The following is a 26,344-nucleotide window of genomic DNA, read 5'->3' as shown; positions in this document are numbered from 1 at the left end:
GAAATTGACTGTGCTTTTAAAACAGTGAGCCCATTGCCAGTCCGAGAAAATCCTGCTATTGTACCTCGTAATATCCGGAAAGGTAGTAAGATAGAATTCTTAGCATTTAAACCGCGCTTAAGTAAGCGTGCTCTTTCTTTCACTGTTGAGAGGTTATTTTGTGCTGCGCCTAATAAACCAGAAATTCAAGATGCGGAAGAACTAGTCGACTTAGAAAGATTAGGTGAGATATATAAACAAATAAATGCTGACAAAAATATTATAGTGGATTTTGATGACCTATCATAGAATAATTATTTTTCATTTTAAAAATTTTTAGGATAGTATATATCATAAAGATTATTATGGCCCGTCGATTACATACAGCATTCAAGGGAGCAGTTTTACGAAAAGAATTTCCTGAAGTCAAGCGAGTCAAGGATATCGGGGAGCTGGTGGATATTGAAGGTATGGTCAAAGAAACGGAACGAAGATGTACTCTGTTTATACTGAAATGGAAGTCAAATTATCGGATCCGAAAACTGGTAATACACAAAATCGTACATTGCCTGTTAAATTAAAAGATACATACACAAAAGATGTAAGAGGGACGGATGTGGGGCAACAATTAATAGATCGCTACGATCGTATGCTTGATACAATTGAAAATGTTGAGGGTTCTGGTCTCGTTCTCGAGGAGATACTTAATTTTGAAGTAATTCTAGTAGAAGTTTTACTCGGGGCTGCCGGGGCTGGCGCAGTCAACTTCCCGGATGGTTAAAAAATAAGCATTGTGTTAGCGATCTTATTCTACCGGTGGGGGCTGAGAACTGTTTTCAATACGCCATCGTAGCAAGTTTAAAGTTGACCGACCCCGAGTTTCGTGAAAAGAAATGTGGTCAGGTAAGGAGAAAATGGAATACGTACGCCCCATTTATGGCTGACTACTGTTGGGAAGGTATTCCCTTTCCTACGCCCGCCGATATGACTGTATTCAGGCGCTTCGAGCAGCAAAATCCGAGGTCAAACTTCAATATTTCAGATCTACGAGAATGATCCCGATCCGTCCGGCATAAATGTGTTATATAGTAGCTGTAGCGGAGCCGAAGGCGGAGCCCGTTCCGAAGGTGATAGGAATCAAATAGCAAATATCTTACTGATAGTTGGCGAAGCCCGGGTGCCACTTCGTACCAATTACTGCGTTAAATCGCCTTCGTAATTCTCGTACTAATCGAAAGAATGAGCGCAGACGGAAGTGTATTTGTATGGTTTGTAAAAGAGGTTTTAAGTCAACAGAAGAATTAGAAATACATCAGGTATACTGTGGAACAGACGACGCCCAGCCAGTTTTTCCTAAGGAAGTATGTCAATTCGAAGGACATCGGAAGAAGGTTCCTTCTCCCTACGTCGTCTATGCAGATACTGAGGCAATTATTGAGAAGGGGACCGGTCGACACATTCCAATTTGTCTTTCGTATGTTATGGTGGAACGGGGGTGGGGGGCCCTTCGGAGACGGCGGCCGACCCACTGTTTATGGTAAAAGAACATTCACAGGTCTCTCCTGTGTTACAGAATTTCTAAAGGATATGAAAGAACGGGCGAGTATTATTCGAAATCGTATTATTGGAAAATAATACCGATGAAAGATACATCTAATTACCGGCGCGACGGATGTGATCCAGTCTGTATTGCATGTGGAGAGCCGGCAGGATACCGAGTAGTGAAGGAGGAGGCGACTTTTTATTGCGAGGGATGTCGCCGTCGAGAACCATTCCTATCTACTTTCACAACCTCAAGGATACGATGGTTCTTTATTTTGAAAGAATTACATGAAATAGATGATGGTCCCGGACAAGAGCCAAATTCATAGCTAAGACGAGCAATGGTGGAATTATGGGTCTCTCGAAAACATTTATTTTTAGTGGCTCAATTGTTGTCGATGGGAAGAGGGAGATAAAGAAACGTTTCTTTTCTATAAAGTTTATGGATAGTGCTCAGTTGATGATGGGGTCATTGGCGAAGTTGGCAAAAACTGTGCCGGAGGATGGGTGGACGGCGGCGCCACTTTCGTACCCGGACATTCAAAGGGCGAAAGGTTTCTTCCCCTACGAATATTTAGACTCGGTTGACAGACTGGGAGAGAACCAGCTCCCGGAGAGGGGGAATTTTATAGCGAATTGACGGAAGAGGGGATTTCAGAGTCTGATTACGAACATGCATTGAAGGTGTGGGACGAAGTTGGATGTAAGACGATTCGTGATTATATGGAATTCTATTGTGAGACTGACGTTCTACTTCTTGCAAATATATTCGAAAATTTCCGTGACACATGTTTAGAAGCTATCAAGTTAGATCCAGCCCACTATATGTCAGCGCCCGGTCTAACATGGGATGCTATGTTACTTTATACGGGTAATAAATTTAAGCTCATTCAAGATGCTGAGCAGATGAATTTCGTACAACGGGGAATTCGAGGCGGTATCAGCCAGTGTAATATTCATTATTTACAGACAAATCATCCTGCTTACGGGAATTACGATCCGGAGAAACCGGTGACCGAAATAAAATATCTCGATGCAAACAATCTCTACGGCTGGGCAATGAGTCAGGCAATGCCTACGGGCGGACTTCATTGGATGACGATGGAAGAGTGGGAGGAATGGGAAGAAGGGGGCGGAGCCGGCGGAGCGTGGGGACCTGGTTCCACCTTTCCACCAAGTTTTCTAGAAGTAGACTTAGAATATCCCCCCGAATTACATGAAGAACACAGCGATTTGCCATTAGCGCCGCATCACTATGAATTTCCGAGGCAGGGCGGTCGACTGATTACAAGTGTGTTGGATAGAGAGAGATACGTCTTACACTACAAGTTGCTGGAATTCTATCTTCGGATGGGAATGAGATTGAAAAAGATTATCGGGTGCTTGCTTTCGATGAGGCTCCATGTCTCGCGAAATATATTGACTTTAACACTAAAATGAGGACAAAGGGGAGGACAGATTTGAAAAGAATTTCTATAAGCTGATGAATAATGCAATGTTCGGTAAGACAATAGAAGATGTTCGAAAGTACAGAGACTTTAAATTTGTTTCGGACTGGAACGGACGGATAGTGGACGTAAAAGATTCAGAAGTATAATCCAAAGATGAAACATATAACTTTCATAACTTCCGAAGAGGATGGCGATTCCTGCGACAGTGCCCTACTGGAACTGAAAACGGATGAGCATAGATATGTAAAACCAGTTTTCATCGGCGCCGCAGTACTGGAACTTTCTAAGCTGCTTATGTATGAGACGCATTACAATTACTTTCGGGCCCAGTTCCCTGGAATACGATTAGCCTACATGGATACTGACAGTTTTGTTTACAGTGTGCCGATCCCGGACCCGGACGTAACTTTCAATGATATAGTCCGAGAAGATGTTGAAAAGAATGGTGAGAAGTCTATATATGATACTAGTGGGATGTCCGGGTCCAACTTTCCGAAGATTAATAAAAAGGTGATAGGTAAATTTAAAGATGAGTTTAATGGAGAACCTATTCTTGATTTTGTCGGCATACGCTCGAAAGTGTATGCTTTTCGAACTCCAACTTCCGAGACGAAAAAAAATAAAGGGGTGAAAGATGTTTGTGTTAGAAAACATTTGAACTTTGAAGACTATAAAGATCTGTTTGAAAACTGGGAAGGAGCCCGAGCCGGCACAGATTTACAGTTTGTACGGAAAAAGGCTGGAGAAATCCGTAGTGAAAAGCGAGTAAAATCATGATGGCGCCAAATGATATCAAACGTGTGCAGTTATACATCCAGACACGGGCGAATGGCTGGCAGAAACACGGCCGATAGGAATGACGGGTCATGGTTAAAATTGTAAAGACTTTAATTACTATTTTCAACAGTACCAGGGCATCGCTGAAAACATAAATGTGGGCAAATATATTATCATTGTGAGCGTCATCGCCACCCCACGAGGTATCTTTCTTCAGGATCTCAAGTTGAATTCCGTCCTTTGTGTTCATTACTTTTAAACCATTTCCATGAAACTCAATATCTTTAAAACTACGCAGATCGATAAACAGACAGAATTTATTCTTCAAATAATCGGCCTCATCTATATCAATTTCACACCAATCTTTATCTTCAGCAAAATACCGTCGCACCTCTCGCCAAAATTGTCTTGGTATCATCTTCTGAGCGTACACTTTATTTGCAATGCCTTCGATTGATACAGACACAGATTCAATGGAGGGGTTAAAGAAAAGTTCACTGTTCAGTTCTGTCTGATTCTGATTTTTAGTGAAGAGTATAGCGATACCTCTAATGCTACGTCGTGGTACATTTATATTTTCATTGATAACCGTGTCCGATTCTTTGAATGGGATTGTTCTAAAATAATGTATATGCTCGTAAAGTAAACTTTTTCCACCGTTGTAATAACCAGCAGTTGACCTCGCGAGATCGAGGTCAGAAATTGTCTCGTATTCCATTTGAATGTTTTTTAATTTATAATTGGTTGTAACAACCTGATTACTGACAAGTAATTGGGGGGCGGGTGCCACGTAATTTCCCATTCGATATGACTCCCTAACGCTTTTGGATATGCAACCCCATGGCCTGTTATGAGGGGGTGAGTGAGACGAATAGCATATTTTGTTTTATATGTGTCGAAAAGTAACTTATCGCCCACGACGTTTTGATCTGCATCGGTCGCACCGCTTCTTAATTTTCTTAGATTTTCGTTCTGAATTCCGTACAGTGTCATGTTCGTTCTCTCCTTTTTATGTTTGAAGAGATCGCGATAACATTCAATAAAGTTATATTTATCAAATCTGAAAGTGTCTGACCCTCAAATGTGAGTTTCATACGCTCCACCAAATTTTTGCAACATTTTGTACTACTCGTTTATTTCATCTCCCATTACTTCGAGATCAAAAACAGGTCGAAAGTATCTGGAACTAGTACTACTCCGCTTTCTAACTTTGGACATCGTATGATAAGTGTCTGGCCTGGATCTGCCTCACTTGGATTATGAGCATCACATGATGAGTTCTTTCTGACTTCGTTCCATTTGGTATTCGGTTGGTGAAAGTCGGTGATAATGTTCTATCGTACCCCATTTTCGTGTAATGTATATAGTAGAAGAAAAAAAGAAATTAATCACATCTTTACGTAAATATTTCCGTCTGCCTGAAAGATAAATCGATTGCCTGTGTCGCGAATCAATCGAAGGACCCAATATTCTTGGAGATGATGAGCCTCTTGGTCATCCTCAGTATCCTGGAATACAGCTATGAATTCTAGTCGCTTAAAGAAGTTAGTCTTTTGACATTCCTTCACGAAAGCTAAAATGTTATGATAAAGATTATCATCTTTGAGTCGGACACCTGGATTTGCTCGAAGGATATGGCGATTTACCCGCCGAAGTTTGCACCATTCCAATTCGACAGAGAAACCAAACAGGTCTTTATTTTTAGAAAGAAACTTTGCAATATTCTTTTCACCAAACATGTCGATGCCGTAGGGGGTCATATATTAATACATAATTTTATTTATAATGACTAATGTTAAACCAGTTAAAAATATCCATAGCTGTTCTCCAACAAATCCGACCACCGATCCTGCTGTTTTTAATAGAAAACTGACAAGGGAACCGATTAAACCTGGTATTGCAGCAGCACTTTTTGCGGCCAATGTTTTTAACCATTCCCAAATTGCTTTACAATTTCTTTCGCTTTTGTATATACTTTGGGCGGACCTGAACACCTGCGTTTGCTCCAGTTCCTGCTCCCCCTCCTCCTCCTTTAGTCACAGCCAGGGCAATTGTTGATATTGTCATTCCAAGGGCAGTCAGTATTGCAGCGATTGTTATACCATTTCGTTAAATAACTCTGTCAGCTTCAGCCTGAGTGACAATTCTGGATCGGAAATTACATCACGAAGAGACCTAGTCGTAGCCAGACTTTCACGTGCCTCACTGATCTTACCATGTTCGTATTCAATTCGATTGTCAACTTTAGCTTCTCTTGTTATGAGTTCAGCTAGTAGTTTTTCGGCTTTTCCTTTTCCTTGGGTGCTCGTTTCAGGATCCTTTAACTGTTTTTCAACTTCTCTTTTCTCTAGCCTTATTTTAACTTTTTCATTGTTAAGCTCGCCAAGACGCATATTCGCAATCCTTAATTCATCATTAATAGCTCTATATTCTGGGTTTAGATTGTTCCATTGTTCGATTTTATTTTCAAAAGCTTGTATTTTATCTGCATTACCAGAAGCATCTTGCCGTAACTCTGTCAGTTTATCTTTGTATACACCCATGTCTTCTGGCGTCATCTTCTCAGCCGGTATTTTATCGTTTTTCACATCTTCAGAATACAATGTTGAACTAACAAATTCGGGCTCTGCGCTGCTCCCCCTCAAACTGTATACTTACTTACAAATTCATATCCTCCTTCTTGTCTTTTACTGTCTCGAGTGATCTAAATCCACGTCCTGTAGTTTTTGATAGCCTGAGGTTTTTATAATACAGCTTTCCATCCCTAATCTTTGCATTAGTAATCAATTCAATTCGTGCTGCTTCATCAGTAATATTATTTTCATCTAAGAATTTTTCAGCCATTTGTATTTTAAGTTCTACTTTATATCTAGTCGTAGGATCTACCTGCGGGCTCCGCGCGCTTGAGACGGCCTGGGAAGAATCGGCTTCTGCAAGGTATCATCATCGAAAAAAGTTGTTTCAGCAGTAGCGTCATCATCATCATTTAATTTGCATCAACGAAATCCTGAGTGGTATATTTTCTTCTCCTCCTTCTGCCATATTGTCTTTCTATATTACTACAATTATTTTTATCATCCCTTACATATACAGTAAAAAAAATGCACATCTCAGTTGTTGAAAGCGTTGAACAATTGGCCGACTATATCGAAAGAACTAGCGCCGCATATCGACGAAGTTATAAATTAATGGGTCGAATTGATATGGCTCTCAATATTACTAAGGGAATTCTTGTAAGCTCTGCTGTCATAGCAGCAATTCCAACAGTTCCAACAGTTCCTACTCTTTTAGCCTTAAACTCCTATACCAGGTGTTTATTGATGTAATACAAGAAAAACGGGAGTATCAAAAAGAAGAGAGAAATATAAACATTATTACGTTCAATATAAACAGCTGCTTACACAAATACAAGAAAAGGTGCAACAACAGAGGCCCCGGGGTCAGAACTTATTCAGAACATATTTCATCAGGCGCTAGAAATACAAAAACAAGAAGGATTTAGTCCGCCGCTGGAGCGATATCTACGATATTATGGATTGAATGGATATGAAAGTTAGTTAACTTCGTGTTCAACATCAGCTAGACTCCGCGACCGGCCGGCCGGACTGACAACGGAGGGTAAAAGTCCCTTTATATAGGCTAGTTTGATGGTGATGACTCACACGGAATTTCCCGTACACCTTCGGAACGTGTTTATACATGTTGTGTATTTAGGTCAGACAGAACAAGTTTCTACATGTCCACTAGTGGTCCCCAGCTACTGTATTGCGCAAGTCCAGGATCTGACTCAGCAGGGAATTTCCCCGCTTAGTTCAGGACAATGCACTGCTGCGCGTGAGTTCGTATATAGGTCAGGGTCATACTTTAGTTACATGGATGGTTAATTTTTCCTTCGCTTCATGTAGATAAATGAATAAAATGGGGTGTAAAATTCTTATTAATCCCAGTTGCCCACCTTTTCTTTACTACTTGTCGATTGGAGCCAAATGTCCACATGATGGCTAATCAAACCTAGGATTAATAAAAATTTGCAGGGCTAGCTAGACATCTGCTATTTATCCACATGTCTTTTGTTTCAAACTTCATCCGCTCAATAGATGCCGTAAATATCTAGTGTATTTGTGCTGTGAACAAACATAGGCTATTAACTGCTAAATATAAAAAAATCGGCTGTTTTAGTAGCAATTCAGGACTCCCGTACCTTTATCTCATAATACGTGTATATACAGCAGTGAAAGTGGACTGGCCCTAAAACAGTGGAAAAGGTCTCGAATGGTCAATGCGTTTTGTCATTTGATTCATCGGTATTACTCGTTTCCGTGGTCCGTTACTTCACACACGGATCCTCGTCTGTACCTGACTTTAGTTTTTACACAATCAAATGTTATATAACGTTACCCAGGTTATTGTTTCTTCCTTTATTCTCTTTACTATATGCTCTCAGGGGATCCATTTTCCACCATTCTACTTGTGCCCTGTTTGTCATCGGTACGGATCACAAATTTCAACGCTGTGTAAAATTTTGTCGTATGGTTGCAAGTGACTGTTTTCTCTTGTCTGCACGCGTAAATGTTTAGGGTCGACTAGCATTAAGTATGGCCGAGTCTGTGAAAAAGAATAATTTCTTGCACAAAGAAGCGATAACTTTTCTCGAACTGTTCGAAGCAAATCGTGCAGACCTATATTCACAATGACGGTAGAAGCCGCCCGGAATAACACTTACACACTCGGTGCCGAACTCGATGGAATGGCTGCGTCAATTGACGGCACGACAAGTGAATTCAATGTACCAGTTCCGCATCACAGCGGTGAGTAGTCTTGCTGCAGGGCTTTCCTCCCAAGGTTCATAAAAATGCCAAATTAACACTCACTAAATCTGTTCTCATGCAGCTATTTCGCCCCGCCATGCAAATCTCAAAACGTAACAAGCAGGGGTTTCATGAAGAGCCGGCAGCCGGCGAAATTGACCGGTTACTCTCACAATTTCGCCGGCTACTTTTTTGGAAATTTGAACTCTTTCATAGCTAAAATATTTTTTACTTTCTGAAATGATACGGACAAGTTTCACAAGCTGTGTAATCAAACTTTTCAACGGCTTTATGTGAAACAAAATTTAGAAGACGAGCGACTACTACGATCGCCTTGTACTACGATGCAGCACGGTCTTGCGTATACTGCCTCAATAAAAATCGGAATTGCAATTGACGATTCTATTGGCTACCTGAATTGCTGATTCCTATTTTGTGACCTTTATATACGCTATTGAAAACGTGCATACTACACCTGTCGGCCGTCGTTAGCTCAACTCAAAATGGTCGATGAACAAATGAAGATGGAAGCGATCGCAAGGTCAAGCTTCGCTGTACGATCCTCGGTTTTGAAGTGGACCAAGAAACAAGAGAAGGATAATTACGTGGATTTAAACTGTTTTCGAAGGCAATGACCTGATTTTTTTCTCACCAAAAAAACCTTTCCGATAACAGTTGGAATTTTAGTAAGCCGACTCGGATGTACGTTGCACTGCGGTAGGCGTAATTGTGAAGGAGTTTAACCAGCTGGACGTATGATATGTACCTGTGTACTGCTCTTCGGTCTATCGACGCCAATAAGAACGTCGCCAGAGTGGTTACAATACGATCAGACCTCTAAATTCACTTTAAAAGCGATCGTCAGGTTAAATCCAAATGTGCGTTTCTGAACGTACAGATTTTCATATCCTATATCAAGGTTCTTACTTTGCATACCAAATAACCTTGAGGATCTTTGATTCTATTTGCGAAATATGGTAATGATTGTCATTTTTTATCATTATTCGTTATATAAATTATCCTTTTTACCTCTCCAGTGGTATCAAAGTTCTTCATCTACAGATTTCCATACCAAACATCAGGGTTCTTAATTTTAAGCATAACATTATGAGTGTTTCATCCAGGATGGCATCAACAAGGGGGATTTTCCCCCTTTACCAGAAAATTTCGGGGGCATTTCACCAGTTCATGTGTTCTACTTGTACCTCTAAGGTGTGACTGGCACCATTTCATGGAAGGGGGGAGTGGTCCCCTTGACAAATTAATTTGGGGTGCCAACATTTCAACAGAGGGGGAATCCCCTATCCCCCTGTCTAGATGTAACACTGTATAATATCATCTACATATCAAATTTATATCATTAAAAAAAGTGAATTATTATAGTTCACCTCCTAAAAGCATAGAGGCTCTAAAGACTTGTTTTCTTTGTTCAAATTATCGTCAACATTACCACATTTTATCATTTTTAATTATGAATTATGATATTTAGGCCTAATCTCCCAGGAAAATGGCTTATATGATATAAACACAAATTGCCCTGGAACACTGCTGACAATTCCTCTAAAAATACTAGATCTTCAAGTGACTATAAGCTGTAAAAAGTAAATTTTAGCTCATTTTTCAGGGTTTGCGGCCTTCGGTGGGGAGGGGGAACACCCCCTCCCGGACCCTCCCCCGACGACGACCGCTTTGTGGTCATGGCAGCTGCAAGCCGCCTACTTTTCCATTCTAGCCCCCTACTTCAAAACTTAATGAAACCCCTGAACAAGTATAGTATATTTAAAGGTATACTGTCGTCTGTAGTTTAAATACGCCCATATATGGTCAAGGGGGCGTTTCTTGGTATTCAAAATGCCCGTGTGAGGTCGCTGTTTCTAAAAAGCGGCCACCCACTTAAAATCTGTGATTGGTTAGATTTTTTCTTTCCATGGTAACTGTGGCAAAATTGGAACAGGTGAAAGTATACCAGTTCACGACAAATATGCACGAGCGATAGCGAACTGGTCAAAACCGAGTGGTATACCGTCACTGGGTGTGATTTATTGCTATTATATCATAACAGTATATTGAAATTCTGGCATGGAAAGTAAAAAAAAACAGATGTTGCTCTTGACGAGGGAGAGCTCCCGCTTGTACCAGTCGTGGTATAAAGCGAATATACCACCGTTCTTTTCGCGTCTCTACTAATCAGATCGCTCCATTGCTGAATCAATATACTGGTATGATATAATTTTCAATATAATTTTATTTTTTATTTTTTTCAGAAAGGATTCCGATAACTGTGTATAAAACATTCAGTTGCCCAGCAAACCCTGCAATCTTGGTATACTTTCATGGAGGCGGTTATATTATGGGATGTCGGGAGATGGTTGCTTCAACTTGTACAATTATTGCAAGGTATGGTACTCTGTGTGAAGATTTTAATTTTCTTGCCTCTGTTTGCTACATCAAATTTACGCTGAAGAGCGACTGCTAGATGCCAAAGTGGATTAAAGCTGCAAGCAGCGTTACCAGGACCAAAGCGTGACGGTTATAGACAACAAAAGCAGCTTTGTGTCCAGTTTGTTAGCCTAGAATTTTTGGCCAATATTAATACAGCTGTAAAGAGAAGCAGAACAAGTTGCCTGGCCCTATTTTGACGATTTCCTGCACAGTACGAGATCTCGCATTCGTCGCTGGAACATGGCGGCCTATTAGGTATGTACATACTCAGTGTACCTGTTCTGAAAGTGATTAGCTCGAGTATGTACCTTACATCAATTATTACCACCTGTTGCAGTTGCCGAGATACATGAAGGCAGGTCAAAGGTCATCGGAAAATATTAGGGAAGATATACGAACGTATTTAAAAGGTCATCCGAGGTAATTCAACATAAAAGTGAAAAAATGTCGTGGAATATCGGTCAATATCCAACAAAAACTAACCTCTTGTTCTTGTAGTTGCTGAGGTAAAGAAAGTAGGTTGAAGGTAATTTTAGGTAGTCCAAAACTTTAGAGAAAAATTTGGTCCAATATTGGTCAACATCCAACATGCACCGAAACTCTAGTGTTTGCAGTTGCTGAAATGTGGGAAAGTAGGTCAAAGTTCATCCGAGGTCATCCAAAAGGTATTGGAAAAATTTCGGTTGCATACTGCTATACATATGGAATAGATGAACTGTAGGAAAGCGTGAAATCAGCGACATTCTCCGAAAGGGCTTCTCAGCTGGGGCAATTAGTATTGAGAACATTCCGCGCAAACTTGTACCAGAAAATATAGGACTTTTGTTCGTTATGTCACTGCTTCTATCTAAGTATTAGGTCAGCAAAAGTGAAAAGAAAAAAGTTCCTGGCACTTTTTGGCAAAGACAACTGACAAAATATGGGCGAAATATGAGTTACAGTATTTCTTCAGAAAGCTGTGAGTTTTCAAATACTTTAAGCCCCTGGAAGTCACGGTGGATTTAGCAAAAATTCAAGATTTTCTCCAACAGGCGTGTTCATCTTGTGTCATCCCAAAGATACAACATGCATACGGTCGATGATCAAGGACAAAAGCAAGAACATTGCCAAGCGGAAGTACTTCGAGGCATATCTGTAAATACGTTCGCAAATCGGCGAAAGCAGAAAGAACAATGCCTTGGAAATCTTATGTGATTTCACTCGGCTTACGTTAGTATGCGCCTCGAAAGCGAAAGACTAAAAATTTGCTCAAACTTTCCTCAATGAATCTTCAACCATTTTTTTTAAATCAAGAATAAAATCGGGGGTCACCGTGCAAATTTTGGTAGTACAGAAACAAATTACCCAAGATTTACCGGTAATTCAAATTCAAAATGGCCGCCATTCAGTGTTAACTCTAATGAAAAAATAAAACTTTCGATTTTCAAAAACAAATAAGACGGTGAAAGTTTTTCTTTCTCCTAGGGCTTCAAAATGAGCCCAAATAAGTGGTAGATCAGAAAAGAATTGTAAAAGTTTGAGAGTCCAAATGTCTGTCCCCTAGGCGCATTCTACCTTAACTGAATTGAAAAATTGAATTCCCTCCCCTTCCTTCACTTCCCATCCCACTCTAAGTCTCTGTCCCTGTTTTGCGCACCCAATCATTCATTGCCATTCTATCGGGTTTTTTTTAACTTTTCACTCTCTTAATCGACGTCAACAGCAAAGCAAATGCATCGTCGTAAACGTGGAGTACCGCCTCGCCCCTGAATTCAAGTACCCAGCATGCATTGAAGACGGTGTAGCCGTGACTAGATGGATCATGGAAAACAAACAGCTTGTCGGGCAGGAAGCCAAGTATCGTTGGTGTTGGTGGCGACAGTGCTGGGGGAACAATATCTGCTAACATCTGTCATGAGGTCCTTGACGTTGATTTCCAGGTAAAGAGAAAATAAAACGATGAATTAATTTACTGTCGAGTATCTTCATTGAAAAAGTCTTGATCTAATATTCTCTGGCATACACAATGACAATGTTACATACATGTAAAGGTTATTTTCTCCAATGATTGAGACTAAGTGTGAAAGCCAAACCAGTCAGGCAAATTCCGACCTATTTGAAATAGATAGTTATACAAGCAAATGATTTACTGACATAATTCAACAATATGACATATAAGAGAATCACACAAGTTAAAATAAATCATAAAGGTCACGCGTTGAAAATAAAGCTTTCACACCTATTACATAGACCACAGACAAATATAGGCAGACTGGAAACGCAGCATGCCTTTTGTTCCATGGTCGTCTCGGTAGACTATTGGCTTTTCATATTAAAATGAGCTTCAAAGGTGTTAAACTTTTTGGAGGCTTTGTTTGTGGTTGATAATTGCACAAGATTATGCGAAAAATACGACGAGATGGCATCGTACTGCCAGTCGCGTAGCAACCATAGTTACTTTGTGAGCTCTCAGGCCAGAAACACTGCTTCATGCCAATCAAAACATAACACGCCAGCAGTTTCATAAACATGTCCTTCCTTGACGCACGTGTAAAAGACGGTATGACTGACCGTAAACCATTGAGTAAAACCAGACGGTATCGATAAAAGACTTTCAAATTTGGTTCAAACACACTCATTATATATTCATAAAAATATGAGAGGAATTTTTAAAACGGTAAAACCCACTTTCCTGAAGCTCAAAACACTCCCGTTTTCGCCAGCACATCAATTCCGATCAGCACCACACGACAACAACAACACAAACTTTGCCGAACATACTTTCGCTTAACAATTGGCGAAAATCCGAAAATTACCGAAGGATGCATGGTCGGCACTCTTCGGAAAAGAAAGGCGAGAGCAACCTGAGGCGAGGCGAACATGGATGGGTTACGTAACCGCTTCACGCCTTAAACAATACCCGTTGCGAGTCTGTCTATGTTTGTCTGTGCATAAACTGAAAGATCGTCGCTCGAGGATGCTCTCTAACACTTGGAGCGTAGAGAGTGCCCTTGAGCGACCGACCGTTAATTCTATAACTTACACACACTACAAACTTTACCCACTTTCGTGCAACAACAGACATGAAGCAAGCTTCGACGACCGAACACCGAGGATTAATACCTGTGTTTCTATTTCAGGTGTTAATAAATCCATACCTCGATGAGCCCATTGACTACCTGTCTCACAAGGAATTTGCTGTTATGCATATTAACTTCGTTCGTTGGTGAGTCGTACGGTGAAGCGATTTCGAAGTAAAATAGTAACGTCAACCTCATCTATAAAAACAAATTTTGATAGGATTTCTGACACATTAATTGCATTTTTAAAATGCAAAGATTTCAATTTGTCGACACATTTGTATATTTTTTTTGCTATGTCCAATATTATTGTTGATGACCGGATTTTCGTCCGGATTACGATTTATTTATCATCCGTAACATGTACTTATCTCGTCGTTAGCATTTGCACAAATCAGAATAAGTCATGCGCAGATATTTACAAGCCAAATTTGCAGAGCGATATCCAAGGAAAAAGGCGTTAAAAATGAGAAGGGGATACATATGCAAATATCACTGTCATTGGCGTGAATGTAATGGAGGTTATCTCAAGTCGTCTACATATCAATTTTATTTTTTTATTTTTTTATTTTATTTATTTGTTTATTTATTTATGAGGTAGGACGTATTCACCAAGAGTGTGAATGTTAAACCACAAGATATACATGTACACTGTAAATTTATCACCATTTGAACAAGCATGAATAGGGTCATTCCATCCCATATACAAGCCATATGTGATATCGGACAAGCGCTTTCATAGTGTGTAAATTTCATGATCACCTGAATCCGTTTATGCCTTGGAAAATACGAACATAAGTTATCTGACAAGTTATCGTAGCAAAAAGCCGAAAAGAAAGTGAGAAAAAAAGATTATTAGAGAGACTGACTAGCCAATTCCATTCTAAGCGTACGTAGGATGGATATATATAGAGAGAGAGAGAGAGAGAGAGAGAGAGAGAGAGAGAGAGAGAGAGAGAGAGAACTGTATATATAAAGTATATATAAAAGTATATATATATATATATATATATATATATATATATATATATATATATATATATATATATATATATATATATATATATATATATACTAGCCAATCAGAAAGTGGACTTAACCGGAAAAAACCGGACAGAATTATGTCCTGGGAAAGACATTGATTTTGAACGAAATGTGACCGTCCTTGCAAACCACGTTTGTCTGCATTTATTTGGTTTCATCATACCCTGAGTGTATATTGTTTTAGTAATTTTTAAACATTTCTTATCTTCTTTAAACTTCAAAGAAAGTAAATTCAGACTTCCACAATTAAAATGTGCTACATCAGGTCGACATTGTGTCTCATGAATCTTTTTCAACTCTCGGTTAGCACTCAAATTGGTCGTCACTCATTCGCATTATTGGTGTTCTTACAGAGTTATTACAGCAATATTTGTAGCATTCAACTTTGCATAAAAGACCAGCAGTGTTTATGTTCTTCTCTTGCTTTTAGAATTTGAAGTGCCTTTGTCACAAACAATGTCTCGATAACTGACTCACGCAAAATACATATAATTTCAGAGGAACAGAAAAAATATCGACACTGTCACATGCATGACCTATTCAATGTATTTCTATATCCATAGCTATATTCAATGAGACGTGTGAGGGCGTTTACAAGAGGACTGTTGAGTTCATCAAATCGCAAGAAGAGAAGGCCAAGCAAACACGCAGTGATACTCCTCATCTTGAAAACAATACCGTCGAATAACATCAATTCTTAACTTAGGAAATTCATGTAACTATATTTCTTTCATGAATTTGGCGATATCTTTTTGTCTTGTGCATGCTTGCTCTGTTTGTAAAATTTTGTATGTTACAATAACTTGATTTCGTAGACCGATTTGGAATTTTCCCATCAAGGTCACGTCATTTATATTATCAATGATCTAATACATGTGAAGTTAATTAAGATGTGAAGTGAATGTGCTCGCGTGTTTAACAATATGTTCATTAATAGTTGTACGCTTCACAGAACAATCAGATATATGTAGCAGGTTTCATCAACTCTCACACAGTACTCTCAGAGTTAAATCACTTATTACAGCACTTAATTTAGTATGCAAATGAGCTGTTTATTAACCTGACACTGCTCAATGCTTCATGGGACAATTAGATACCTATCAGATCAACATATGTAGCACGTTTCATCAAATTTAATGTTGTAATTTTGGAGTAATATCACTAATTAAAAAGTTCATCAAATATGCAAATGAGCCCTTTATTAACTTGACACTGCTCAATGTTTCATAGCACAATTAGATAGTTATCAGATCAATATCTGTAGCAGGTTTCACCAAATTTGGTGCCGTAATTTTAGAGTTGTATACCTAATTACAAAGTTCATTGAATATGTAAATGAACCCTTAATTAACTTCACACAATTAAATGCTTTACAACACAGCCAGATATCTGTCGGATCAGTATCTGCAGCAGATTTCATCAAATTTGGTGCATTTATTCGGAAGTACATGACTAATTACAAAACTTCATAAAATGTGCAAATGAGCTATTCATTTATTTGACACTGCCCCATGCTTAGCAGTACAATTAGATATTTATCAGATCAATATCTGTAGAGGTATCACCGAATTGGGTGCCGTAATTTCAGAGTTATATACCTAATTACAAAGTTCATTAAATATGCAAATGAAATGAGCCCTTACTTAACTTCACACTACTAAATGCTTTACACCACAGTTAGCTATCTGTCGGATCAGTATATGCAGCACATATTTTCAAATTTGGTGCAGTAATTTCAGAGTTATATGACTAATTACAAAACTTCATAAAATATGCAAATAAGCTATTTCTTAACTTGACACTGCCCAATGCTTCTAAGTACAATCAGATATATATCATATCAATATTTGTTGCATATATCGTTAAATTTGGTGCAGGAATTTCAGAGTTATTTCACCAATTACAAAAATTCATTCAATATGCAAAAGAGCAGATAATTGATATGACACTCACAGTATCAACATAATGTTCTGAGATTGTCATCTGTGAAAAGTTTCATGAAATTTTGTGCAGTATTTCGTGATATATGTCGACACTGTCATTACTGTTTCTGTAGGGAAATCATTATATGAAAAGAATGATATTGCATAAATTCATTAATATGCAAGCCACACTATAACCAAAATCTACTCAGTTCTTGCAAGCAGCACATGGTACCTGTTTACCAAATTTGACTTGAATCTGTTCGGGCGTTTTTGAGTTATCGTGTAAACAGACAGACAGACAGACACATACACACACACAAACACACACACACACATACACGGACAGACAGATAGACATCGCTATGACATTAGCTCACGTGTGTGAACACGTGAGCTGAAAAAATTATAAAGTGTACTTTATAAATTTAAGGTTTTCTCAAACAATACAGATGTTTATATTTACCTATATTTATTAAAAACACATTTACATACACAAACTTTGTGACAGACAGACACATATGCCAGTGAGCGTGCGAGCGTGCGTTCGTACGTACGTACGTACATATGTACATACATACATACATACATACATACATACATACATACATACATACATACATACATACATACATACATACATACATACATACATACATACATACATAAATTCAACTACCCACAAAGACCTTACTTACATCTTTTCATCACAATCATACACAATGTCAAGGATATTCAAGTCATGCTCGATCAGAAAACGTCCTTCATCTGTGTTGAGATACAAATAATTCTAGGAAAAGTACAAGTACTTCTATGACTTTATTCGTGAACCATTGAAAATACAGTGCAGCTCTAATTTCACAATTAATTTTTTCGACTGAATCCGGTCGGTAGCATATCTCAAAATGGATGTACATACCGAGATCAAAATATCAACATGCGGTGTATTTTATAGGTCTTCATTTAATATGTTCCAGTTTAACAGTTCGAAAACAATTATTTTACTCACAGACCACTGGCGGTTTATATGCTCAGAGTATGTTTGGTGGAAAGTCTTTGCGATAAAGAAATAGAAGATAAATCCTTACTTTTAATGAACATGTAGAACTATCGTCATTACAGTTGCAGTTGGATCAAACACCGAACTCATTTACATTGATAAGTGTAAAAATACTCAAGAGATATTACAAAATAGCAAGGTTTTTGAAATGAAAAATAAATATCGACGCAGCAGTGTGCGACAATATGATATGCTCATTTGGGTTTCTTCAAGAAATGTTATGGTTCTTCCCTAGGAATGTTTCTAAAGGTGCTTGCACTATAGTTAAGGTAGTATGCGCCTCGAAAGTGAAAGAGTTAAACTTTTGCTCAAACTTTCCTCTGGGTATCTTTCAACCATTCTCTTTCAAAATCCAGAATAAAAATCGGGGGTCACTGTGCAAATTTGGAACTAGAGAAACAAATTACCCCAAGTTTACCGATATAATTCAAAATGGCCGCTATCATTATGTTAACTCTATAGAGGAAAATTAAATTTTGGGTTTTCGAAAACGTACGACGGTGAAAGTTTTTTTCTTCAAGAGCTTTAAAATGAACCCCGACAAGTGGTAGATAAGAGAAAAAAATGTAGAATTTTGAGAGTCCGAATGTCTGTCCCCGAGGCTCGTTCGACCTTAAAAGTTTGCGGACATTACAGAGAATGATATGTTTATGTGATATTACTGATATACATTAGAGTGTAATCTAATACCAAGCGATAACATGATATCATGTTTGGTATGTGGGTACACAACTGTTTCTGACCAGTTCACTCCATAAATGTACTCCCAAGCACTCGTGCATGTATGTCGTGAACTTGTCAAGATCTCGTGGTATACCTTTGCGTTAGGAGGTTATGCTCAAATATTACATCATAAAGTAATATGTGATAATATACAAAAATATTATGATACAATATATATTACACCATTACTATATCATACAATAAATGTATTGGTAAGAATATTGTATACAATAATAATGTCTAACATAATATAATATAACCTCCAATATAATATAATATAATATAATATAACATCCAATATAATATAATATAATATTAATATGATATAATATAATGTAATATAATATAATATAATATAATGAAATATAATATAATATTATGTAATATAATATAATATAACATAATATAATATAATATAACATAACATAATATAATATAATGTAATATGATGTTGTGTTATGTAATGTGATGTAATACAATATAATATAATACGCAATTTAACATAATCAAATTTATATATAACATAATATGATATGACATATGAATATTATATGATATTATATTAATTAACATTTTATTAATTTAATATAATATAATATTATGTAATATGTATAATATAATATAACATAATATAGCATGATATATTATAATATAATATAATATGATGAAATTTAATTTCATATATAATTTAATATGCGATTATATAATGTAATCTAATGTAATATAATCTAACGTAATATAAGTAATACCCAATATAAAATGATATTAAGTACAAGGAAAAGTTAAATATAATTGTTATAAGTGTTAATTATATTACTATCTAGAGTTACGTAATTTTGTTCAAGTTGAATTGACATTCCATCTAGGAGACAATATCGAAACAGTTGATGTGATCGAAATTGATTCAAATGAACTTTGATGAAATTTATTGGCTTCACATTGAAACATGTAAGAAGCAAATAGACGAGTAAATTTTAAGGTCTCTAATAATTTTACATTGAGTAGCTTTAAGCTATTCGCACATGCAAGTTGCACGTAGAATTTAAAGCTTCCCTGTTTCTCACACTACAGATATCCCCATGTTTCCGAGGGTCAGTTCAGTGTTGTGTGTCCACCTCTATAGACCCTGTCCCGGTTATCCCAGAATGCATTGCTACGGCTACATCAAACGCCGTATATGCACTCAAAACAATGAAAACATACTGATTTTGTGTTGTACAACGGATTTTTATAAAAGAATGACACAAACTTGCAATGCCAAATAATGCCCCGTGTATATTCTAACCATCAGCGACGAAAATATAGGTCAGGATGTAATGTGCCATGGAGTTCTATGAGTAACATACCCTGCGTGTACCCTTCGGCTAAAAAGTTCTATGCATAGCATATACGTTTTATACCCTAGCGTGCATTGCATCATGGGACCGGTAAAAGAACTATAGCATATACGTATGTGACTGTTATGCCTTTATGTAACAACTAGAGACGCGAGATCCAGGAAAACTACATACGGTAGTATATAACAAAAAGCAAAACCAACCAATCCTTTTGCGGAAACTTTGTTCTAAGCAACGGAAAATATTTCAAAAACAATCCCTCAGTGGTCTGCTGCAATCAAAGTCATTAGCATCTGCTGTAAAGACAGAGGTTAGTGACCAGCTCATAATGCCCCCCCCCCCCGCCTCCCCTTTTTCGAGCATATATGTATACTTGCCCCAAGTCTATGGGCACAGGAGTATCACACTAGAGTAAAAATTGAAGGTATGAAATTAGCAGAATATCGCTTTGGTGGTGAGATGATCGCGAACTTTGAGCAACATTCTCTGGCGGGATTCTGCGTAGATCGTAGGGTGAACGTGATGGTCCACTAGCTTGTATAGTAACTGATGTCGAGGAAAGACGAGCCACTAGGGCCAGTCTAGCAAGAGTACTTAAAACATTTTCTAAAAAAAACTCCAGCGGCTGAGTGTTCGTATTCAGAAAACAGGTTCGCATATATCGATATGAGTTGACCGAACTACATAAAAGCGTAATATATTTTACGTGTCGCATGTGTGTGGTAGAAGTGTAAAACAATGTCAACATCAACTGGAACGGTTACTCGATGAAAAAAAATTCAAAAAGTAAACATGATCAACAGTTGAAAATGAGGCAAACCTTTGAAATGACACAGTCCCTTAAACTCTTACAAATAATAGCACATTGGCAAGGTTCAGGGTATCAATCTCTGGATGCACGTCTTTAAGAAAAACCGAACATTATATCTTGATCCATAAATTGAAATCTTGCAAAGGCACACTGTTACATCATGTGGCCAAGAGATAATGTTGCCAGTCCTCAAAGAGTCCTTTAGTTCTCTAAAATTAAACATCTGAATTATAGCAACGATTAAGGGGGGAAAGCGTCTTGGAGCAGAACACCTTGATGTGGACAGAGGAAATTACCCGGATGTAAGGGACTGAGTGTGTACCAAATTACAAACAAAAGTCTTTATCCTCTATCCATATCTCACCAGACATCATCATCTTTAAAAAACTTAATATAATGCCTGTAGTCTTGAATTCATGCACCATTGACTCAACATACATAGTAGAAGATCGATTGACGTTATCGTTAAGAAAATCATCACATATTTTCACTTTGCTGTCTACAAAAACGAATAAAACAAAACTTGTCTCGCGATTATCATGAACGACCAACCACCGTCAAAATGCCAACCCTTCACCTCATATTGATGCGGTCGTTCACAATTTACGTCACTATTCTCTCATTAATATGCAAAAATAAATATTTGTCCGCATTTTTAGATTACACTTTTGAAAATTACGCATGCAAGAACGACGAAAATACATCTCAGTGGGCGACTGCTAGTGTAACAATGAATACTAAAAAACATATTCACGACTCAGAGTACAAGCTGCAAAAACAGCCACGCATGCAACATTGATAAAATTTGTCCGCATTTCAAGCTGCGTGTCCGATGTCGCGCGCGTACAGCTATATTTAGTAACAAACCTGTAACCGTGAACAAGGCTATTGATACGGTCTTTGCGACAATGACAGCCACGCGGTCTTTGCGACAATGACAGCCACAATTATTCCCCTGCCGTCAAGGGTTCCTTCAAAGCAAAATAATGTAGAGAGCCAGATCACTAGTCGAACAAAACTGTGATAAATTGTAGCTATTCTGTAGCAGCTCGTAGTACAAACATAAAAGGGAAATGCGATCCAAGTGGCTGCTAGACATATTATCGTGTCGTTATAATTTATAATTTGCCCTAGAAGTTCAATCAAGGGGGGGGGTATGTGACTCATCAGAAAGATGATAAAAGTAACACTGGTGGCGCTTCTTAATTTTAAAACCTTGATGATAATGTCCTGGTCCACAAAAGGTACAGACACTGATGCTTAAAACTAACGGTCATAAAGAGTTTTAGCAATAACACCGTCAACACAAGTTGGAGATGAATTTCTCTGTTATTCGGCTATGACGACAAAGAAATTGCTCGCCCGCCCGCCAAGATATTGCTTACGGACCGCTGCGTGCACGACCAGCTTTGTAAAGCTGTCCTACAAGAAGTCAGGTGACTGTTTTGGTAACTTAATTTTTGCGACTAGGACAAAGTTGTGACGGTGGTAGTTTTGGAGGTTCCTTTTGAACTGTACATCTGACTCGACTCGCCATCTGCGACTTTGTTGACACAGCATAGGAAAGTGTTCTTCAATCCCATCCTGAAAGCCTGATATTGGAAAGCGTAGATGATAGGGTTGATACACAGGTTGACGTACGCCATCGACGTTGTCACGTCGTGGAAGTACGAGTAAAGTGGGACGAGCTCCGCTATATTGAAGAGCAAAAACCAGATCGCCTGTGGTGTCCAGCATACAAGATACGCAATAGCAACGACAAACATGGTTTTGGTCACGTTTCTGCGGGAACGCTCGAACGCCGTATCGCCCTTTTTGCCTGCTTTCCCCTTACCGCTGCCGTAAGTTGCCGTTACCCCTCCGGAGCCCGGATAGTTACTGTTTGCAGGGGCTTCGCCAACAGTATTCGTTTGCTGGGGAGTCAAAGTTTTTTCTGAAGTGTTAACAGTAGTGGCAGCGTTTTGCTCCGATGGTGGCGTCCCACTCGGCTTCGCCTGCACGACATTGCTTTTCTGTGGCTTCCTAGAGCGCCCTCTCAGGTGCAAGTTTATCTTCGTGTAGCTAAAGACAATAACACCAAGAGGAATAAGCCACTCCTCCATGAAATACAGAATGCCCGAAAACTTAGATGCAAACACACTGTACCACTCGATGTAACATTTGCCAGACCCATTGTTGAAATTCGCAAATGCCCAAAACAGCTCAAGCAGAAAAGGAATCAACCAGATGAACGGTATCAGAAACATCACGTGCTTACGAGTTACCTTGTTGCGATATGTGATGGGATGGACGACGGCCAAGTAACGCTCCAGCGTGAGGGCGGTCAAGTTCAGGGACGAAACCATCAACAGAGACCAACTGACAAAGCCAGACTTCCAAAACATGCAGTACAGATCTCCCGCCACGCCCGCGGGCACGACTATACTCGGACTGCATTTCCTTATAAGGAATGAAACGGAGGTAGTCAGATCGATGGCTGATTGGTTGAAAATGAACAAATTCGTCAGCGTGCGCATCTGACCTTTCATTCGAGAAAAGACGATGCAGACCAGCAGGTTTCCAACTACCCCCAAAGTGCCGATGGTAGAATTCAAGATCAATGTTTGATATTTCGTTAGCAATCTTTCCGACGATGAACTTGACACCGAATCCACCGGCTGAAAATCGGTTGTGTTATTGCCATCCATATTCCAAGCTCGTTTTGTGACTTGTAAGGAAAGCAATATTTTATGAGGGTAAAACTACAAGACTGAATGACGTACAAATATTGTATATCCTCGACAATTAACTACTTATAATATTATTAACAAATTCTGCACTCTACAAGTATCCTCTATAAAGTGACTGTCATGCGAATTACATAAAAGCAAGGGAATTCAGTGTCGCTTGATGAAAGTAGTTGACTATGACGATAGAGTGTTTTCCAAACGCCGAGGTCTTCACCCTACGGCAACGCGGCTTTCTGAACGGGCCAGCAGAAAAGAAGGTTACGTCCGCCTTGGGTTGTCGTACACCGACGCTGTTAAGCAAACAGATAAGACAAAAGAGGGGAAATAATCGATGCTGCAAATCGCAAGAAGACGCTGAGAAAATATTAGTTTTCTTTTTCTGACTTACATCATTTAATCCGATGTGGTAAACATAGCTCTTATTTCGGAATTTACGTCATTCAAAAGTTACATGATTAAAATCAGATGAAGATCTCGAACGAAAACGACATTTATACATACTTACTTGACACGTTTGTTTCCTGTCAATCAAGAAGTGGTCGCATAAATGTACAGGCTAATCTTGTTATTGCTTCCGTTGTGACGTAAACTGAAATCAACATAAACACAAATCAAATTAGTAGAGTAACGCAAGCCACCGAACAGGGTCATGACGTCACATACGCTATTGAGCACTTTAGTAAATCGGGTGATTTTTAGTCTCATCCGTCCATCCGTCCTCAAGCTTTCCTCGGAGTTGCTAATTTCTCGTCTTCAACTCGTGGTGACACGGTCGTTACGTCACTCGTATTTTCCTTCGCTGAACGAAGCAAAACATTAGATAACAATATCTAAATGTCATCTACATGCACGTCAATTTGTTTTGCAATAGCATCCAGTATGGCCGCCAGACAGGTCTCTCTATCACTTGGACTGATTTCTTTCTAAGCTGGTACATAATAACAGGGACGGAACCCCCCCTCCTCCCCTGCCATACGTAATTGCTTTGTTTTGCGATATAGCCACTGGTCAATTTGGCCGCCAACTTAATGCCAACTCTACAGGGGAAAGTAAATTTTCGAAAAGTACTAGAAACACGATTGGAACTAATTTGGGATAATTGGATTTTCATCTTTTACAAATTTCTCAAAAGTGTTAGATTCCATATAGCTGAATGTTGCAATATGACAAATTACTCATAAAAACAAGCGTGTAATTTAAAAAGAAAAGCAGATGAGCATACATTTGCAGATTAAATCGACATTACTTCACCATTTAATTATCCTAACTTAGTTCCAATCGTGTTATATATGCATTTGGAAACCTCTGTGTTTTCAAAAACATTTTGCCGTCATGGACATTTGCGATTATCTCTTTTGTACGTTCAGGTGTAAGGATTGACTCGTTCTCTTTCTTTCTCTGTGTCCTCCATGTTCGGGAGGAGGGGAGACGCAACACGAAAGCATACAACACGAAGACTCAACACATCTGTACATCTTATTTTAATCGAATAGTACTATACGTTCACTGTAGAGATCCCGCGCACAATCGTAGGAAAGTGGTTCTGAAATCTAATGCGCCCTCAGCAAGTTAATACTTTTGCATATCTGTCGATTAGAAAATGTCAAATGTTGAAAATAGATTAGCGGGTTCATAGTCATAAGGTAGCCAGTACGGATGTAAAACATCCGGGTATATAACCATCAGTCACACATTTTAAGTAACATTTAACATTAACACGATTGGAACTAATTTGGGATAATTGGATGGTGAAGTAATGTCGATTTAATCTGCAAATGTAAGCTCATCTACTTTTCTTTTGAAATTACACGCTTGTTTTTATGAGTAATTTGTAATATTGCGACATTCAGTTATATGGAATCTAACACTTTTGAGAAATTTGAAAAATATGAAAATCCAATTATCCCAAATTAGTTCCAATCGCGTTCATGATTGCGAATGGAATTATTTTCGACATCAAAATTTAAATTATCGTTGGGAATCTTATTGGTATCTTAGGGCATAGCAAAAGTTGCGACTAGTGGCTTGGTTATCACTTTCCTAAAAATAGGGAAAAACGGCAAGAAGAAAGAAACAGCAGACCCTATGGCGTTTCTGCATATCCTAAATCGTTTCAAATCGTGTTCGACTCGAGACTTAATTTCTTTAAAAATGGCCCAGGCAATTCCAAAACGATGCTGTCGGCTATTGCATGCTTGCCATCTAATAAACGTGCGTTGGACAGCATTTTCAGTCGCGTCTCCCGGCGATTTCGTCCGACTCCCTCAAAACAATCTGGATGCACTTAAAAACTCGCCGACTACACGAGACCATAATGAGCTTGGTTTGCAATCGGCACCCCACCCGATAACTCCCGGTAATTTTATCCAACACGTAGCTGTTTTTTCACTCGATCTGTTTACTTCGTCTCTCTTTCTCTCACCGACCATCCGCCGCATCTTGAATATCGGTCGTAAAACACGTACGCGGTGAATGAGCTTCATTTGAAACCGAGCAGAGAAACACACTCCTTTCATTTCCATGAGGTCATAAAAATTCTAATGTACTTATCACGTGCCTGACAGGACCATTCTTATCAAGAATTACTATAAATGAACGCTATATAAAAGAGGATACATATATAAAAAAATTTCTTCCGAAACATTTTCAGGACTGATGCA

The 26,344-nt window shown here is 38.6% G+C and overlaps 2 protein-coding genes across 3 annotated transcripts; one reads left to right on the top strand and one right to left on the bottom strand.

Annotated features, from left to right (window-relative positions):
* The first annotated feature begins 8,217 nt into the window (after positions 1–8,217).
* On the top strand, positions 8,218–16,482 carry LOC139118978 (uncharacterized). 2 transcript variants are annotated; one of them, XR_011548827.1, is made up of 4 exons: positions 8,218–8,557; positions 10,822–10,954; positions 14,119–14,204; positions 15,666–16,482. XR_011548827.1 is itself a non-coding variant. In XM_070682578.1 (4 exons), the coding sequence occupies exons 1-4, from the start codon at positions 8,440–8,442 to the stop codon at positions 15,801–15,803; spliced, it is 435 nt and encodes a 144-aa protein (XP_070538679.1). In that variant the 5' UTR covers positions 8,218–8,439; the 3' UTR covers positions 15,804–16,482. The 2 variants fall into 2 exon arrangements, 1 of the variants encoding a protein (XP_070538679.1); XM_070682578.1 differs by lacking the exon at positions 14,119–14,204 and adding an exon at positions 15,352–15,404 and having other exon boundaries at positions 10,822–10,947.
* A 5,835-nt stretch (positions 16,483–22,317) lies between these two features.
* Positions 22,318–23,666, bottom strand: LOC139118272 (galanin receptor type 1-like). Its single transcript, XM_070681543.1, has one exon. The coding sequence runs from the start codon at positions 23,640–23,642 to the stop codon at positions 22,422–22,424; it is 1,221 nt and encodes a 406-aa protein (XP_070537644.1). The 5' UTR covers positions 23,643–23,666; the 3' UTR covers positions 22,318–22,421.
* Between the last annotated feature and the right edge of the window lie 2,678 nt (positions 23,667–26,344).

The sequence above is a fragment of the Ptychodera flava genome, chromosome 19 (assembly GCF_041260155.1).
Source record: "Ptychodera flava strain L36383 chromosome 19, AS_Pfla_20210202, whole genome shotgun sequence".
NCBI classification, from domain to species: domain Eukaryota; kingdom Metazoa; phylum Hemichordata; class Enteropneusta; family Ptychoderidae; genus Ptychodera; species Ptychodera flava.
The sequence above is the reverse complement of the archived record's forward strand: the minus strand, read 5'-3'. Positions and strand labels throughout refer to the sequence as shown.

Bases quoted from the DNA above. Each gene is read 5' to 3' on its own strand.
- LOC139118978 (XM_070682578.1), top strand. From the start codon at position 8,440: ATGACGGTAGAAGCCGCCCGGAATAACACTTACACACTCGGTGCCGAA. The intron at 8,558-10,821 runs GTGAGTAGTCTT...TATTTTTTTCAG, and splicing joins ACCAGTTCCGCATCACAGCG to AAAGGATTCCGATAACTGTG. The intron at 10,948-15,351 runs TTGCAAGGTATG...CTTCCACAATTA, and splicing joins TGCTTCAACTTGTACAATTA to AAATGTGCTACATCAGGTCG.
- LOC139118272 (XM_070681543.1), bottom strand. From the start codon at position 23,642: ATGGATGGCAATAACACAACCGATTTTCAGCCGGTGGATTCGGTGTCA.